This window comes from Rattus norvegicus, chromosome 17 (genome assembly GCF_021556685.1).
Source record: "Rattus norvegicus strain SHRSP/BbbUtx chromosome 17, alternate assembly SHRSP_T2T, whole genome shotgun sequence".
NCBI lineage: Eukaryota > Metazoa > Chordata > Mammalia > Rodentia > Muridae > Rattus > Rattus norvegicus.
The window spans coordinates 30,397,955-30,416,912 of NC_141550.1; the positions used below are offsets into that span (position 1 = coordinate 30,397,955).

The 18,958-nt window shown below is 45.3% G+C and overlaps 1 protein-coding gene and 1 long non-coding RNA gene across 14 annotated transcripts in view; one reads left to right on the plus strand and one right to left on the minus strand.

Annotated features, from left to right (window-relative positions):
• Positions 1 to 18,958, minus strand: part of LOC148000100 (uncharacterized) — a 67,469-nt gene that overhangs the window by 47,861 nt on the left and 650 nt on the right. For 2 of the 8 annotated variants that reach the window (XR_015641581.1, XR_015641584.1), the window contains exons 1-4: positions 18,590 to 18,851; positions 15,138 to 15,211; positions 11,198 to 11,437; positions 802 to 878 (exon numbers count right to left, since the gene is read on the minus strand). This is a non-coding gene — a long non-coding RNA (uncharacterized LOC148000100). Of the gene's footprint in view, positions 1 to 801; positions 879 to 10,380; positions 10,961 to 11,197; positions 11,438 to 15,137; positions 15,212 to 18,589; positions 18,852 to 18,958 lie in introns of those variants that run through there. The other 6 variants (XR_015641582.1, XR_015641580.1, XR_015641585.1 and 3 more) reach the window with 5 other exon arrangements.
• The window catches only part of Slc22a23 (solute carrier family 22, member 23), a 164,944-nt gene continuing 163,512 nt past the window's right edge, over positions 17,527 to 18,958 (plus strand). For 5 of the 6 annotated variants that reach the window (XR_015640961.1, XR_015640962.1, XM_087591453.1 and 2 more), the window contains exon 1: positions 17,821 to 18,920. Coding sequence is in view for 4 of the 6 variants with exons in the window: in XM_087591453.1 (XP_087447579.1) it covers positions 18,282 to 18,920 (639 nt within the window). In the remaining 2 variants the exon portion in view is untranslated. 6 annotated transcript variants of the gene reach the window in all.

Here is an 18,958-nt window from a genome sequence, read left to right on the forward strand (position 1 = left end):
ACAGCTTGGTGGCCCTCTTTAACTTACCTTTTAGAAGTTAGACTTCCCTGCCTAAGAAGGGAGTTTCTGTTGTCTTGGAAGCACTCCCTACTTCCCACAGTGTAAGGAGCAAGGGCCACCCTTACCCAGCTAGAGCCCTCTCTTACATTTTGAGTAATCACCCCTGTTTAGCCAATGAGAAGACACCTCCACCAGAGGTGCCCAGAAGTGCAAATGACTATTTGCAAAGCTACATGCAGGCTTTAATTAGTATGACTTCACACGTGGGTTTAATGCAAACCAGCCTCTTTCATTAGCCTAGAACTTCAAATAGTGATACTGAATTCCAATGATTCTGTGGACAGACACAAGGGATCAGGGTTAAAGGGGGAAATGAGAGACCAAGGAACAGAGTCTTAAATCAGTGGTTGACCCGAGGATGGAGATGGTCTTTAATTTCTTGAAATGGCCTAAACGGGTGATGGGCAACTGAAGCAACTGACATCTCAGAGCCTTAGCTCAGGTTTAACTTTCATAGACCAGGCCTGGGTTTCCTGGGTGCTCCCCCCAGCACCACAAAGAAAGAAAGGAAAACATTAAGAGTTGTGATTATGCAGAAACTTGCCAAATGGGTCTAAGAGCGAACCCCAAGAGAAACAGAGATGCATTCACACATTTGCCCCTTTGAAGTCGGGAAGGGAAATTATAAAATCAGGGCATTGAGTAACAGGGATGCTGCCTTTTGACTCCTGTTTCTAACCTTTTTACCTTAACCACTGTTAGAAAAGCAGCCTGTCAGAACAAAGGAAATATAAAATGTACCTTCACACATGGCAAAGAAGTATCTCCATCCGTCCATGTGGTTACTCTCAGGAAATGACAATGTGAAGGACAGTGTTCTGCGAGGAGAGGAGCATCTTAATGGAGACACGAGGAAAGTTCCTCCTAAAGCCACCACATACCACTTCCGGGGAGAAAATAATTACCATCAAAGCTACTCTAAGAGCAATGAAGGAGCTGAGGGAGGAGGATCACTATGAGTTCCAGGCTAGTCTGAGCTGGAATGTGAGAACTTCTTAAAAACTCAGACAAAATAAGAGCAATGACAGAAAGGAAATTTCTATTTTATAATTATGGGATATTTGAGAACCCCCAACCACATTTCAGTTTAATCGCTGACCTTGGTTGGCTTCAGGGAGCCTTGTCACTTGCCTTAATTTTCCAAAACTGGGACTATACTGAAGGATATATTGCTGACCCTAAACACAATGTCAAGAAAAGAGGGGTGGGAAGGTTTGAGTAATTCCAATGCCATGACTAGAAATTTTGATAGGAGTCCAGATTTGCTTCTTTAACATATCGATGAACATATATAAAACTCCCAACCAAGACGAGGTGGGGTGATCATTTTTAAAGTAACTGGGTGAGAGAGCAGGGCTGTATCTCAGTGGTAATCACCTATCATGCATGAAGCCCTGGGTTCAATCTAGAAAGAAAAAGATCTGTGGGGGAAAAAAAAACCTTGAATGAAGACTAAAGGCAAAACCCTAGAATAATCCATAGGTTTATACTTTCTGCTGTGTATAATCTCTGTAAAATGTTGCTGGGATGTCCAAGGCTCTATCCTGGCTGCTTTCTTGCTTCCTGGTTCCTGTGGATGGTTGATCCCCAAGAGCTACAAATGAAGCATTGGATGAATCAAGGCAAAGGACAGAGGTGGTTCATCTGAGTCTCTAGGGAATTCTTTTTCCAACAGTGGGACTCCCTAAGCATCCCTTGCAGTCAAAGCAGAGAGGAGGATTTAGGATTCTAGTCTCTATGACCTCTGCACCAGGGAACTATATCTCAAGCAGACACAAAGGGAAAACAGGCAGGTTATCAGGAACTTTCACTGTGCAGAGCTCTATCTGGTTCCCCAAGTAAGAATTAATGGTAGATTAATGGCGAGGTACATGATTGTTGAAAAGTATACGGGCATACATGTAGTAAAGTCTCCAGAGACATGTGAATGACAGCCTGGAGAGCGAAGTAGACAGGATCCTAGAGGGGAACAATTGGGGTTTCCCAGGGTCACTAGTGTTGGAGCAGAGTTAGCCAGTGTCCCCATCACTGTGACAAACTACCTGACAGAAACAATTTAAAGGGAAGGAGAGGTTGACTTAGGTTCATGGTCACTTGGCTCAGAGTTTCCAGGGGTCAGCTTGGACAAAACATCACAGTGGAAAAGCATGATAGAAGAAAGCCAATCACCGCATAGCGGCCAGGAAAGAGAGGGGGAGGGGAAGGAAAGGGAGAGGGAAAAGAAGACCAGAGGGTCTGGGGACAAGATGTACCTTCCATGTCCCCTTACTAATCACATCTTTCAACTCTGTAGTTTCCATTGCCTCCTAGTCATGAGGTCAAACTATTCACCCATTCACCCATTGCAGAGTTCCCTTGACCCAGTCATTTCCCAAAAGTCCTATCAGCTGGCAACATAAGCCTTAAAAAATGAGCCCTCAGAAGAGGTTTCAAACCATAGCAGGCAGAGGGGGAAGGAAGCCAGTTTCAGAGCAGATTCAAGCCAGGGAAGCTTGGTGGGTCCACATTTCTACAGAGAGAAAGGGCAGGATATTCCACAGAAGATCAGTTTCTCAGATCTAGACAAGGGTGCCCCGCCCAGTTCTTGTCTGCTATGACAGGTGGCAAAGGGTACTGTGTGAGAATCCTCAGTGTAGGTTTGAGACAGATCTGCATTTCTGTTTGGAATCAGTCTATGAAGCTGTTAACTATTCTTTCTTGTTTTTTTTGTTTTGGTTTGTGCTCTTATTCATTATTACAAACTTTCTGTAAATCCAGCTAGACTTGGAGGGGAATAAGGAAACTAGGGAACCTAAAGGAGACTGCAGGGAGATTACAATGATGATAAAGTATTTTGATAGACAAGGTAGAGGGAGTTATCTCCTGATTCCAGAAGGCATTTACTGGTTGTGAAGATGCGTACAAGTTACAAATGTCAGTGCTGTCCACTGAGGGCAATGGTGAACTTCTTGCTTGTCCTGCCATCCCTAGACCCAAAGCGTTCCATGACTTCCACCACGCTCAAGCCTTCTTTTCACCTTCCCAAAAGCTAAACATTTGCCATCTAACTACCGAGTCTGGTCAGTAGGAGGGAAATCTGGGAACTGTTTGTATTTGGTCTAGCATTTGTCATGGACAAGATGCCAGGACCTGCACATTTCAAGATGAAGTTCTCATCCTCAGATATCTCCTGTACTGTGTGTGAAGACACCACCCTAGCACATGAAGCCTAGAGTAATTCTGTGTACGGGCTAAGCCTTTGCTTGTCATCAAGTTCTCTCCCCCCATTACAGAAATTTTTCGTCATCTCTGGAACTGTGCCAACAGTCAGTCCAAAGGCTCATGATTGATCACCGGGCGAGATTGACTATGGTAGCCAATACAGCTACAGAGCTTCTGCAAAGCCTTTACTGTTGTTAAGAGCGAGTGCCCTTGTTCCAGAGCAGAGCCTAGTGCTCCCTTCATGACTGCATGGGGGACTTTAAGTGAGGCAGTCTTTATGGGAAGGTGGTCAGCTACTCACAGAGCCGTAGCCATGTGGATTATTAAGATTACTCGGCTGGGGAAAGGTTGATAGACAGCCAGGAGTTAGAGTTGAACAGAGGTCAGAAGTTCTGGAGTGCTACTGTTACACAGTAGGGTAATTGTAAATACCACTTTAAGAAGCCAAAAGAATTTTATGGAGATATAATGACACGATAAATGTTTGATGAGATGGGTATATGTAAGATGTTTAAACACCCCATAATGGTTGTCTGTGTGTGTGTGTGTGTGTGTGTGTGTGTGTGTGTGTATACATATATTTATATATTCTCAAATGTTACATGGTATATCATAAATATTTATTACTTTTGTTTTTATGTGTCAGTTAGAAAATAAATTTAACTGGCAGTCTTAATGACACAGCCTGGAATCCCAGCTACTGGGAAGACCAAGGCTGGAAGATAAATTCGAGATCTGCTTGGGGAACAGTGTGAGTTCAGGATGAGCCCAGGCAATTTAGTGAATGAAATTTTATGTCAAAAAATAACAAAGTGCTAGGGAATTTCACTCAGTATACAGAAATCACCTAGCATCCACAAGACTGTGGATTTAAGATGGTCTTAGTGACCCAAGCCTTTAATCCCAGCACTTGAAGGAAGAGGCTGGCCTGATCTACATAGTGAGTTCCAGGGCAGCCAGGGCTACATAATTAGACCTTGTTTCAGCGGGGAGGAAAAGACTGGATTTAGTTCCGTTTTTAAATTAATTAACGTGGTGTGTGTATATGTATTTGCATGCGTCTATGTGTTCAAATATGTATGGGTATATGTGTGTGAGTACACACATATGTGTGTAGAGGCCACAGATTAGCCTTAGTTGTCTTTCAAGTATAGCAAGTACTTTATCCCCTTAGCCATCTTGCAAGCCCCTAATTAAATTAAATTATTTTATATTATTGTGTATAACTGTTTTGCCATGTGTACCATGGTGTGTGTGTGTGTGTGTGTGTGTGTGTGTGTGTGTGTGTGTGTGTGTTATGTGATGCCTGTAGGCCAAAAGAAGGCATTGGATCCCCTAGAACTGGAATACATATGTTGTGTCTCACTATGTGGGTGCTAGTAATCAAACCCATGACCTATAGAAGAACAGCAAGTGCTCTAAAATGCGGAGCCATCTCTCCATCACATCACTGGAAAAGGCACATAGGTTATAGAAAGATTACTAAGGCAAGGTATCTCATCACACATCTGTAATCTTAGCACTCAGGGGATCTCCAGTTCAAGGTCAGCCTGTGCTATATAGCAAAACTCTCAAAACAAATCAAACAACTGTAAAGCGATGAGGCAAGGAAGGTAAGTTGGAACTAGGAACCATAATTCCCTTAGCATGGTTGACAAATGGGGTAAATGGGGTCAGGAAGTGGGTTGCTCCTGTTGGGGAGGTCACTCTCTTTTAATAGTTGTTAAAGATATTTTCTACCACTAAGCTGTACCCCACCGCCAGCCTTCTACTCTTGATGCCAGGAGGGTCTGATCTCCTTCTGGGAGCCAGAAAAACATAGTGGTCTGGACCAGCAAACCTTTGCTACCATAGAGTCTGGCCTCATGCAGCCATCTCAACCTCTCTGCCTAACTGAACTGTAGAATTATTTAGCAGAGCTAATGGAATGAAATGTCCTCTGGGGACTCCATCCTCTTCTCCATGTGACTGTTGTTAGAATCTGACCCTAGCTTTATTGTGATGAAGAATCATATATGATCAATATAGATACTTTAAACACTTCTGAAAATGACTCACTATTAAGGAATATTTCTATATCATCGAATCATCCCTAATTCAAAATTCTAAACCCCGAACTTTGTGAGCAGCAACACAATGCAACAATGTTAGTGTTTTCTACATAAAATTAATTAAAACATTACCTTCAGGCTACAAAGTACATATGAAACAAATTATTTTTAATTAACACTTATTGATATATTTAGTGTATGCCTGTACATGTGTGGTGTGTTTGGGCCATGGAGCACAAATAAAAGATCAGAAGACAACTTTGTGGGAACTGGTTCTTTCCTCCCATTATGTGGGTCCCAGGGATTAGACTTAGGGTGTCAGGTTTGACAAGTGCCTGTACCTGGTGAGGCATCTCACTAGCCCAAAATAAACTTTGTGTTTAGACTTGGGTCTCATCGCCCAAATATTTTCATATAAATATTTAATATATTTATATATGCAAGTGTGTGATGTCTGCTGGGGTCTGTAGAAAGAACCCCCTCTACTGAAATTGTGTGTGTGTGTGTGTGTGTGTGTGTGTGTGTGTGTGTGTGTGTGTGTGCTAAACATGCAGCAAAATAAATCCTCCCACTGAGCATTAGCAAGAGGACAGTGGAGAAAAAAAGCAAAAGCCTGAGACGGAAGAAGCTAGGATTCCACCTTGCAAATCGCAGCTTCTGGGCTACTGAGCTAACCAATGCCCTTCTTCCTACAGCCGCTTTATCTTGAGTTTTCTGTGATGTGTGTGTAAAAACAACACTGATGCATACACAAGAGACAGGATGCCTATAGACTGATGGCCATTTAGACAAGTATGAAAACTGATTTAAACTAAGTTCCTTCTTAGACACCGGCATGTAAAGTATTCCCTTTTGCTTGTTACTTGTGTCCTGAAAGACTGTGAGCCTTAGTCTAACTTCATAGGAACAAAGGCTATTCCATGCCCTCTCAGATGATGCTTTTTTCAGCCCTAGGTTCTTTTCCTAACAGCAACCCAAGGACAGTCTTTTTAGATGGGTGACCTGGAGCCCAGGAGCCACAGTGCTAGCTTCTAAAATAGCACCTGGCTCAGCCAGTGGCAGTCAGAGCCAACAGACTTCACTGCTGCACAGTAGACGCATTCTTGATGACACCTAGAAAGGTGTCATTTTCAGAAAGTGAGATACAACCTCCTCTATAAACATCAGTCCTGCTTGTTCTGGAAAAAAAAAAAAAACCCAGTCCCTATGTTTGAGAACAGACCTCTGAGTGCTGTGAGACTGAAGAATAAAACAAATAGATCCATCATCAGTAGAGCATAGTCCGTAGGGGACTTGCTGACAGGAGCATACATAGTAGCAGCAAGACCATTGATCCCCATAATGTGAGTTAAAAGAAGAGGTTGATCAGGTTAGAGGTGAGTCTATTCAGGTGGTTTAATCTCAAGTCAAGGTCAAAGATATCAGTCACGTGTTTGGTATACCAGGGTCTGGCTAGAAAGCTTCCCATCCTACTCAAACGCATTTGTGTGCTAGTTATTTTTATTTTGCTATCATAAAACCCGGTCACCAAAGCAACTTATGGAAGAAGTTTATTTTAACTTTTTGGTTCCAGAGAGATGGGAATCCACCATGGCCAGGAAGCATGGCAGTCAGCAGCAGGCACAGTGGCAGGAGCAGGAAGCTGAGAGAGTACATCTTCGACCACAAGCCCAAAGCAGAGAGTGAACTGGAAGTGGCAGTCAAAGTTTAAACTCTCATGCCCACTTCCTACTCCAGTGAGATCACACTTCCTGAGCCTCTTCTAAACAGTGCCACCAATGGAGAACCAAGTGTTCAAATGACCAAGACTACAGGGGGTATTTTCCATTCAGATAGCCACAGATTGATTTTATTTCTTCAGGTTTATTTTTGCATTCATTCATTCTTATTAATTGATTAATTAATTAAAAGTGCCGAGGATTGAACCAGGACCCTGCACATGATAGGCAAGTGTCCCACTGTTGACCACACTCCCAACTCTTGCTTTTGTTCATTTATTACTTGCTGGAAAATTATGGGCAAACTGACTAGGGTTACTCAGTTATATCAAGCTGAATCCCAAACCATACCTAGATTATGTACTCAAGAAAAATGATTTTTTTATTGGTACAAAGACCTCTCCTGGGTTCACAGTATTTCTATTCACAATGGCCCCAAACTGTAAATAACTAAAATGCTCACAATCAGGGGGCCAGATAACAGCATATGGCATGATGTGGTATATTCATACAGTCAATACCAGTTAGCCGCAAAGGGGGATGAAATGCTGGTACAGGCAACAGAGAAGTAGATCTCACAAGCCGTGTCGAAAGCGAGAGAAGCAGACATGAAAAGTGTGTGTTGCCTGCTTCTACTTCTTCTTCAGAGTTCTAGAGCAGGCAGATTCAATCTGCAGTTTAAGAAAGCTGACCAGCACTTGTCTGGTCATGTATTCCTACATGAGTGTCATGTAGGAGGAGGAGATTGGTTTCAAAGGACACAACAGACCATTCTGCAGGCCAGTGACATGTTTTGCTCTTATTTAGATGTCAGCGGTGCATATATCCACCGTCATCAAACTGAGCATTTGAATCATGCATATGAGTTGTACTTCAATTAACTTGGGTGGTTAAATCTGGTATTTCTCTATAGATCTCCCCCTTTTCTTTTAGATGTATTTCTATACATATTCATACACATATACATACATACACATACATAAACATGTATGTGGCTTGCCTGCATGTATGTCTACATACCACATGCATGCCTGGTCAGAAGAGAGGGTCACATCTGCTAATACTGGATATACGTGCTGGAAACTGAACCTAGATCCTCTGGGAGAGCAACACAACACATGCTCTTAAGCACTGAGCCATCTCGGAATCCCTAGACTTTTCCTTTTAGAAGCTCGTGGTATTCAAAAGGTAATCAACTTCAAATTTAGCTCATACTGTCGGAGGTTTCAGGCCATGGCCATTTGCACCTTGTTGCCTCTGTGTCTGTACAAAGCAGCACATCCTCAAGCAAAAGGGTGGAAGAGGAAGTAGCTTACCTGACAGCAGCCCAATAAACAGGGAGCTAACGAAGGAGGCCAATAACAAAAATCTCAACAAGAATCCGCCAAAGGCTGTTCACCTAGACAATTCGGCCTGCTCTACGATGCTACAACCCCCAGTATCGTTTTCAAGGGCATGCCACTTCTTTTCACTATGCCTTACCCTCTAAAGGTTCATAACATTCCAAAAGGATCATGGGCTGGGGACTAAAACCTTTTACACTAGCCATGGGGAACATTCCAGATCCAAATTAGAGCAATTGCTGGCAGTAAATCACATTGTGGAAAAGCTACTCACCATCCAGACACATAGATCTTACACATTCCCGCACGCACACACCGTTGTCTTCATCTCCTTGGGGCTTTCACTCCCACTGTTCCTCTGACTTGGAAGATACTGTGCCCTCTTCTCTCTGGAAAATACTATTTGCCATTCCATTCTTCCTTACTCCCGTCATTCGGTAAATACTGCTAAGTGCCAGGCCCTGTGCCATGCAATAGGGCTACACAGAAGTCGTGAATAAATCAGGGCTCTATCCTTTAGGGGCATACACCAGAAAACGGAGTTTTACTCAAACGCAGACAGGTTTATATTCACAGGATTTTTTTGGCTAATAAAAAGACCGTCAAAGAGCATTTCCCTGGAAGCTACGGCCTGCTTTGTCACACTACCTAGAAATTGGGCTGGTCCTTCCGTACCCCTGCATTTTGCAGCTTCCCCAGAGGTTCCCTGTTAGGTTTAAAAAAACAAAAAACAAAAAACAAAAAACAAAAAACAAAAAACAAAAAACAAAATCACCGAGGAACTTGACAAGACTGAGGAAGTTCCAAGAAACAAAAGAAGAGCCCGTCTTTAAACGTGTGTTCAGAGCTGAGTGTGGTGATACGCCCTTGTAATGTTGGCATTTTAGCAGCTGAGACAGGAGGAGAAAGAGCTCAAGGTCACGCTCAGCTACATACTGAACTCCAAGTTGGCCGGGACTACATGAGACCCAAGACCTGACTCAAACAAACAGATGAATAAATACATAAACAAAACAAGTACACACCCAAGTCTATGGGGGAAATGTGGCTGGAACGTGATCGAATCTGGAAACACACAGGCAAATGTAACAAGAGAGACTTCAAGTTGTTCCTCCCAAGTCCCCAGTTTAGTAACCACTGAGGCAGTGCTTGTAGGTTTTTGTACTCTAGCCTGGCCTTGCTTCCGACAACGTATTTCCTGGCAGAAAGTCACTGTGTAGCCCATCCTCAGGGAGAAGGGGGTCATGTCCTACCTTCTTGTGAGCCTCTTTGTAAGTGATGATTCTTAGGCATTAAAGATCAGCACTTCTGTCTTTATCCCCATTTATTTCACTAGCTTTGAAGTTAGCAGACAAACTAATCTCTCAGCTTATATTTTTATTAGATCTGTGCCATTCTATCTGTTCTTACTCGTGCCTCTCTCCTGTGCCCCCTCTTGCTGACCTTCCCCCTCTCCCCAGCTCCCTTCCCCTTCGGTTTTCAAGTCACCTCTATGTCATCATCCTTTCTTCCTGTCTCCCATCCCTGATTTAAGATTCCTCCTTTCTCTCTTGTAGTCCTCTTTCTATATGACCTAAACACACACACACACACACACACACACACACACACACACACAACACTCACACACACACACACTCACACGCACTCACACACACTCACACACACACTCACACACACACTCACACACACACTCACACACACACACACACACACACACATACAACTTCAAAACTAGACTGTGGGTATGAGAAAAAATATGTACTATTTGTCTTTCTGCATCTGGCTTACATACATACTTATATAATAATTATATTCATAATGATCTCTTGCTCTATTTACTTTCCTACAGATGTTGTGAGTTCATTTATTCTAGTGACAGAATAAAATTATTTGGTGTATACGGACTATGTATATCCATTCATCCGTTGGTGGACGTGTGGGCTGTCTCCATTTCTTAGCTGTCGTGACCAGTACAGCAATAAACACGAGTGTGCAAATATCTCTGTGGCATGTTCTCAGTCACTCACTTGTGATATTTATTCATTTATTTGACCACTAATTTTTATCAATATAGACTTGCAACTATGCTACGCTCTGGGCTGTCATCCTATGGTATTTACTGCTCAGGCTTCCCAGAGCTCAAGCACTCCTTTTGCCAGCTCTTTCAGTCAGCTCTTGGTCCATATAACGTACTCCGTATGTGGCGTCTGTGGGGAATATATACAACTTCCTTGCTTCCTGGCACTCCATGATGCCCTAGAATCACCCTGTATGTTTCCTACTGCAGCCCCAGAATCAAACATTTCACCAAGGAGCCCTGTCTTCTTCCATGGAGAATGGTATTAGTTCTAGATGCCTTTGTTGATAGTATTGCACTGAATTGCTTTATCAGTAGAAAAAATGTTCTAGTAGTTCAAAATTTCATCTTTTAAAAAAATCCATTATTGAGGTCTTCAGAGATGGCTTGGCAGTTAAGAACACTGGCTGTTCTTGCAGAGGACCTATGTCTGGTTCCCACCACCCACATGGTAGTTCATAACCATCTATAACTTCTCATTCTAGGAGATCTGATGCCTTCTGAACTCTGTGGGGACACAGGCGAAACACATATATACATAAGATATTATGATGATGACGATGACGATAATTTTAAAGTTCAGTGACAATATCTCAGTTACTTTACACACTTGAAGTGTTTGCTACAGAAACAATACAATTTAATTAGGACCCCTCTAAGAAGGCCCACAGTTTAAGCTGGAAACACAAAGCAATAGTAATTAAGTTTTCAATCCATAAATGGGGTTAGTCCATGACCACTCACCTCCTGAGTTCTCCCCTCTCAACTCTGATGCTCAGTGGGGATGCATCCTGCTACATACAAACTTCAAGTGGACATTTATCATCCAGATATAGCTCATTTTTCAACCAAGGAAAGTCTTTCATGATTACTCAAGTTTGCAGTCAGCACCACTGAGAGTAAAACCTTCATCTAGAGCTGAAGTGGCTTAGTGGCAGTACACTCGCTTAGTTTGCTCCAGGACCTAGCTTCCACCTCCAGCACCTCAAAGAAAGAGAAAGGCATTTTTTACCTAGTGTTATGTACATCGTTTTCAGCCTAAACTGTGAGATGGATTAAAAGGATTTATTAGTTATTTAGTTAGGTTTTTGAGTCAGGGTTTCTCTGTGTAGCCTTGGCTTTTCTGGAACTTATTCTGTCGACTAGGCTGGCCTTGAACTCAGAAATCCATGAAGTGCTCTTAGAAGGTTGTAAATTAAATGTAATTATTCCTATAGCGGAAATGATAAGGATGAACAGGTAAAGTCACCAAATGGCATGCTCTAACAGTTGAAACTTCTCAGGAGGCTGAAGCAAAAACAGGATCGTGAGTTCAATACTAGCCTGGGTTACATGGTCTCTGCTTCTAAAACGAATAAACAAGTGTGTAAGGTTTATCTCAAAAACAACAACAGAAAGACATGGGGTAAAGTGTGTAGTTTCAGAAGGTGTTTTCTGGGTTGACAGTTTACTTAGTCTTTTAGGGGTATTGATTGTCTTTCTGTAGGTCCTAGTCTTTGAAAGAAATTTATTCACTGGGGTTAGATTTCATTAGAAAAAGTTTAGATCAATGTTGGAGGGGGTGTGTGGGGGTGTTTTCTTTAGCTCTCTTTCAGAAGGAAGAGGTAGAGACAGAGAGTTAAGAAGCATTCTTTACTCATCTTAGGAAGTGAAAATTCCTTGCCCTAAATCTCTGTTACTTTATTGTCCTTCCCCAAAGCCTTCATGGCACTGGTAATCTACAGTTTGCTCATCCATAACCAAAACCCAAGTTCAAGAAGAATCTCTGAACCAAACAGAATCAACAGGAGGTAGCTGTTCTAGGGCTGGGAGAGAACGTTTAAAGTCTACCAGTAAGGCCAGGTCTGGAAATCCATCTCATGCTCCCCTCCCCTTACACACACACACACACACACACACACACACACCACTCACACACACACTCACACACAACACTCACACACACTCACACACACACTCACACACACACACTCACACACACACGCACACTCACACACACTCACACACACACTCACACACACTCACACACACACTCACACACACTCACACTCACACACACACACTCACACACACACGCACTCACACACACTCACACACACTCACACACACACACACTCACACACACACTCACACACACACAACACTCACACACACACAACACTCACACACACACACACTCACACACACTCACACACACACTCACACACACACACAACACTCACACACACACACACAACACTCACACACACACACACTCACACACACTCACACACACACACTCACACACACTCACACACACTCACACACACACTCACACACACACAACACACACACAACACTCACACACACAACACTCACACACACTCACACTCACACACACACACTCACACACACACACACACCACTCACACACACACACACACTCACACACACTCACACACACACACTCACACACACACTCACACGCACTCACACACACTCACACACACACACACTCACACACACACACACACAACACACACACACAACACTCACACACACACAACACTCACACACACTCACACACACTCACACACACACACACTCACACACACTCACACACACACACACACAACACACACACACAACACTCACACACACACAACACTCACACACACTCACACTCACACACACACACACACTCACACACACACTCACACACACACACACACAACACTCACACACACACACACAACACTCACACACACACACACACACACACACAGAGAGAGAGAGAGAGAGAGAGAGAGAGAGAGACGCGTGCACGCACACAACAGATTTCTTACAAAAAAAAAAATCCACAATACTACTTTCTACATACATTTGATAGGAGAGAAATTTTTTTAACTCAATAAAACAGTTAAGTGGGTTTTGCTTGTTTTGGATTTTGTTTTGTTTTGTTTTTTGTTGTTGTGTTTTTGAGACAGAGTTTGTCTGCATAGCCCTGGCTGTCCTGGAACTCCTCCTATAAACCAGGCTGGCACTGAACTCAGAGATCTGCTTGCCTCTCCCTCTGCTGGGATTAAAGACATTCGCCACCCTTGCCTGGCTTGAAATTAAGTTTTATCCAAACATTTTAAAGCAATTGGGCCCTGCTGATACCCACTTGTAGGGGAGTAGCTTTTTTGCATGGAAGAGTTTGTAATCTTCTCATGATTTGTGAGCAGGAAGTATGAAGTTGGCTTGCAGTAGACAGGCAGGTGGCTTCTCCTCCAGGTAATACCTGCAGCTTTCCTTGGGAGAGCTTGTGTGACATTTTTATTACTTCTGCTGCCACAGAATGAAAGTAGCTTTTTCATTTTGATTTATGATAGGTTTTGTAAATGTCAAATTCCTTGTTAAAGAGTAAGGCTTGACATTGCAGAAGCCAAAGGATGATAAAAAATAATGTTTGAATACTATCTACACAGCTATAGCTGGGAGCTGCTGCTGTTCATCACAATACGGGAGCACTCATCGAAAGCAAGGTAACCTATCTTTCAAGTAAGCATCTGAAGGGAAGAAATTAAGTTACCAAAGAATGATACAGTATGTGATTTTCCCACTTATAATCCCAGTATAAAGAAAATGAATAAATGAGTACAAACAATCCAAAATACGTTTGGAATGACATGGTTCCTGATTAAAGTTATTTAACCCTGATACCAATTCCTTGGCATTAACTTTTAAAGTTGGATGTCCCTCAGTTTTAGAGGTAAGCCAAAATCATTTTTTGTCCTCCTGATATATTCAAGAGGGAAAAAAATTATCCAAGCATATAACCGACTAGGTTGCATCGTATTTTCATTATCTTATGTTTTGAGGATTGCAGAGTGATAGATTACTTAACAGAATGTCAAAGGAAGAGGGATGACTCAGCTTCTTGATGTGCACTCTGGATGCTAATGTGCACTAGGGTCAGGAACTCAGATGGAGATGTTTGCAGGGGCCAGCTGATGACGTGCATGCGTGCCAGGCAGCAATAAAGACAGGCTGGGTAACCCTTGCCTGCTAACTGGATTTCAAGGGAGCATGGCCAATAAATACAGGGCAAGGAAAAGGTCAGACACCTGCTACGTTAGGAGAATTCCCAAACACATTTTAAAAACACACTCAACTCTTCCATTTTGAAATGTTGGCGGCGATGGCTTTTGGAAACCTGGCATGCATAGTCTGCAAGCTGCACTTCATCAGCAAAACCAATGACAATGTCCTATCCGGAGTGATCCACTCCCCACAGTAGCTCTCGAGGCGTGGAATTGTCAAGTTCATCTGAATTCTTGTGTTGGCTCAGCTGAGGACTTTGTTTGAGAGATTAAACAAATATGAAAAGCTCCCTTAATGACTTAAGAATCAAAGTAAAGCCTGTTGTAGGTCTTAATAGAGGGCATGGCCAGATGATCACAGCTGGGCGCACTCAGTCCCTCCACAAATACATACTGAGAATCTCGCTTGTGCCAGGTACTGCTATCACTCCCAGGAATACTGCTGAGCAAGAGAACCACCGTGAGGTGCTTACATTCAGGTGGTAGAAAGTAGCAAAACCATTAGGTAAGCAAGGCAAACAACTAATAGCAAAGGCCATCCAGAAAATTAGGGGTGGAGCTGCTGCTAGTCCAATACGACACACTTCTGTATACTAGCTGGGGGACCTTTAAAAACTCACCTTGGAGGCCTTCTTCCACTCTGGAATATCAATTTTGCTTTACGCCTTTGTTCTAGGGCTCATCCTGAAGTCACCTGTGGTGGATTTTAATAAACAGAAGGCCAGATTATTTTAAATTAGTTACATTTTAATCGTCTTGACTAGATTTGGGAGAAATGTTGATCCAAGAGGGATTTAGGGAAACCCCTAATCTAATCAGTAACTTAATTACAACGCCTGGGTTGAGGCTGCTGCTGCTGCTGCTGCTGCTGCTGCTGCTGCTGCTGCTGCTGCTGCTGCTGCTGCTGAATTCCAAATATTTGGGGTTGGAATTCAGCTCTTGCTTTAGAGGGCACCATTTTTCAGCGTGCCTCCAAAAATCTTAGAATGTACCACTTGAGGATTATTGCTAGAGTTTAGAATAAAAATAAAGAACTTTAAAATGAAGGTACTTCTGGGCCATGGCTGTGCCCACCTTATAAGCATACATTAACAACTAGCTTTTCTTTAAAAGGCAAACAGACCTCATTTTAAGGTTCTAAACTTTATTTTATTGTATATATTTAATGTGTACAGGATGTTTTGGTGTATACATGTATAGCAAAGTGGTTACTAGTCAAACAGTATCTGTCACTCCTTTTCGACAAACACCTTTGTAAACTCTTCTGTGGTTGGTAATCTGTCCCTGCATGTTGAAATGAAAGAACCCTGGAGGTTAGATGAGTAGGGATCTAAAACCAGTGGTTTGTTGAGCATCTAGGGCTCACTTCATCTCAGCCCTAGATGAAAGAATTGAATGACTGTGGACCTGAAAGCAACCCCCTCCGAAGTCCCCCATGATTATTATCTCAATTAGACAAGCCATTGTTAAGATCAGTGACTGTGTTTTGCAATGAGTTACAGAACTTCAGCTGGGTTCCTAGTGAGCAGATGGGCAAAGGAAGCAGAACCAGACACCGAGCAGGCTTCCTTTGAAAGAATCAACACGGAAAGGGAGTGAAAGAAAGCCTGGCCTATTGCATTTCAGTTCAGATAAGAAAATGTAAGTTGTGTGCAATGGGTGGAGTCGGTAATAAATATCTAATACTTGTTCATTGAGTGTTGACTCTGTTCTGTTGGGGGTGGGGGTCAGCAATTCCCAAGTATTAGCTCTTCAAGTGAGAAGGAAGGGAAGAAAAGTTAAACCAACCAATAAGGTGAAATTGAAGAAGAAGAGGAGGAAGAGGAGGAGGGAGGAAAAGGGAGGGGGAGGAGGAGATCACATGTATTGACAGGGTGCACTGTCACTCCCAACTGATTTCTAAAATAACACTTTATTAGAGTATAATCATTATACAGCGCGATGGGTCTCATAATGACATTCTCATTCAAGTATGTCATTAAATATGCTTAAATTAGCAGACTGGGTTTCCTAGACCTTTAGTGTCCTCTGCAGCCTGTGTCTCTTCCGTCTATTGTTATCTAATCTCCTCTTCCCAGCCACACAGGAGAGTTCACAGTTGGGTTCCCCAAAGTCCAGCTCTCTGGCAGTCTTCAGAAATAGTTCCTTCCACGTGCCAGAATTTCAGCAGTAAGTACATGTTGACTGGAACATTGAGCTGCATGCTTTAAAAAAAAAGTCTCCCACTAAATTATACAACATGCAGCTGAGCAAATATTGGAGATGCTTAGAGAATGCATCCCATACGTGTACTCGCAGGATATGCTTTTGGAAAGAGAAGGCTAGCTTCTTCCCCTGTGCTAAATAAGACCAGAGATAGATTGCTCCATTTAAGATTTCCATTAATTCCATTAATAAACTTCTCAGGATATGAAATGTCTCCAGAATGTAGTGAGGCTAAGATGAAAGCCGCATAATTCTCACTGGTGTCAAGCCCAGCAAGCAGGAGAAGATATGCTAATGCGGCCGTTTGCCGCAGGGCTGGTGTTATTTATATAGTGCTAGCTGGGCAAGGGCTGGCTCTGGAGTCTGGAGTGCCGAGAGCATTTGGATCTCCTGTGAGGTGTAGATGTGTGCGCCTGTGCACACAGCATGGGAATTATGAATCCGAGACCTTGGGGAGGGGGTGGGGCAGGCCGCCCTCATTCACGTTTGTATCGAGTATGTGGCTCCCCTTCAAGGTATAGCCATCCAGCATTGTGTTTATTTGACATTCATTCTGGAGCACAGAAAGAAATGGCGATTTGGGGCGGGTGCTGCAATGGGTCGCGTGTGACCCAGCGTTGGAGGGGCTGTCAACCTAAAATTGTCAAATATGCTTCCTTGCCCCTGACCCGTGGCCATAAAAAGCAGCCTTATTTGAGTCTGGAAGAAGCACAGAAGGTTGTTCTGGAAGGCAGGCAACGCTTGGGCTCAGGACCAGGAGTGGGGTGCCAGCCACCGGGCACCTCGGATACGAAGAGAGGTCACGGAAAGCCGGTGTGCCCTGGGCGGGGTTCCTTGCGGTTGTGGGACTTGAGACTGGCAGACGACCCTATCCCCTCATTCCCCGCCAGTGCGGACTCCTTGGGGACCCCTGTCCAGCCCAGAGACCGCCGGGGATCTTGCGTCGGCCCGGGTGTCCCTCTCCCCGCCCCTGCGTCTGTCCAGGCGGCGGCGACTGAGCCCGGCTGGAGGGGGCGCTCGTGCGCAGGAGCGGCGCAGCAGGTGCCGCGGTTACCTCCACCTCGGCGGGGGGAGAGGGGGCGGGCCGGGGCGGGAGGCGGAGGCCAGCTCGGTGAGCCGAGAGCGCGGCCGGCTCCCCAGGCTGGCTGCGAGCTCGCGGCTTCCGGGAGCGCCCGAAGTCCGTGGAGGACCTCCTAACCCGCGGCCGCCCGCGGCTCCAGCACAACGCGCACCGGTGCCCGCAGGGCCCTGAGTCGCGACAAGGGCGCGGGTCGGGCTCCTCCTCCTCCCCGGCCAGCGCGCAGCAGCGGAGAGCCTCGGAGCTCGGCGGGCGCCCGGGCCGCGGCGCGGATGAGCCGCGGAGGCTAAGGGCTCGAACGGCTTCTGCCCGGCGCCCAGGGCGAGGGGGTGCGCGGGTGACATGGGGGTGGCCTGACTCACCGGGCCCGGAGCATTCTCTCCGGCCGCGGGCCCTCCTCCTCGGCGGCGGCGCTGTGCCCGGGCGCCCGCCGAGCTCCGCCGCGCTCTATGCGCCTCTGCGGGCGCCGCGGGCCCTGGCCATGGCGATAGACCGGCGGCGCGAGGCGGCGGGTAGTGGTGCCGGGAGGCAGCCGGCCCCGGCGGAGGAGAACGGCTCCCTGCCGCCCGGGGACGCGGCGGCCTCGGCGCCCCTCGGGGGTCGCGCGGGCTCCGGGGGCAGCGCGGAGATCCAGCCGCTGCCTGCGCTGCACCCCAGCGGCGGCCCGCACTCGAGCTGCTGTGCGGCAGCAGCCGCCCCGAGCCTCCTGTTGCTGGACTACGATGGCTCTGTGCTGCCCTTCCTCGGGGGCCTGGGCGGCGGCTACCAGAAGACCCTGGTGGTGCTCACCTGGATCCCGGCGCTGTTCATCGGCTTCAGCCAGTTCTCGGACTCCTTTCTTCTGGACCAGCCCAACTTCTGGTGCCACGGGGCCGGCAAAGGCACCGAGCTGGCGGGTGCCACTGTCACCGGCCGATGGGGTGACATGGGCAACTGGACCAGCCCCTCAGCCACCCCTTTCTCCACTGCCTCCTGGGGGACCACAAGCAACCGAAGCAACAGCAGCGACACACCACCCCTCCCGTCCCCTCCAGGCAAAGGGAACAACGACTCAAATTGCGAGTGCCACGCGTGGGACTACGGCATCCGCACTGGCCTCGTCCAAAACGTGGTCAGCAAGGTAAGGACCACGACCGCTGCGTCCCCGCGTTCTTCTTG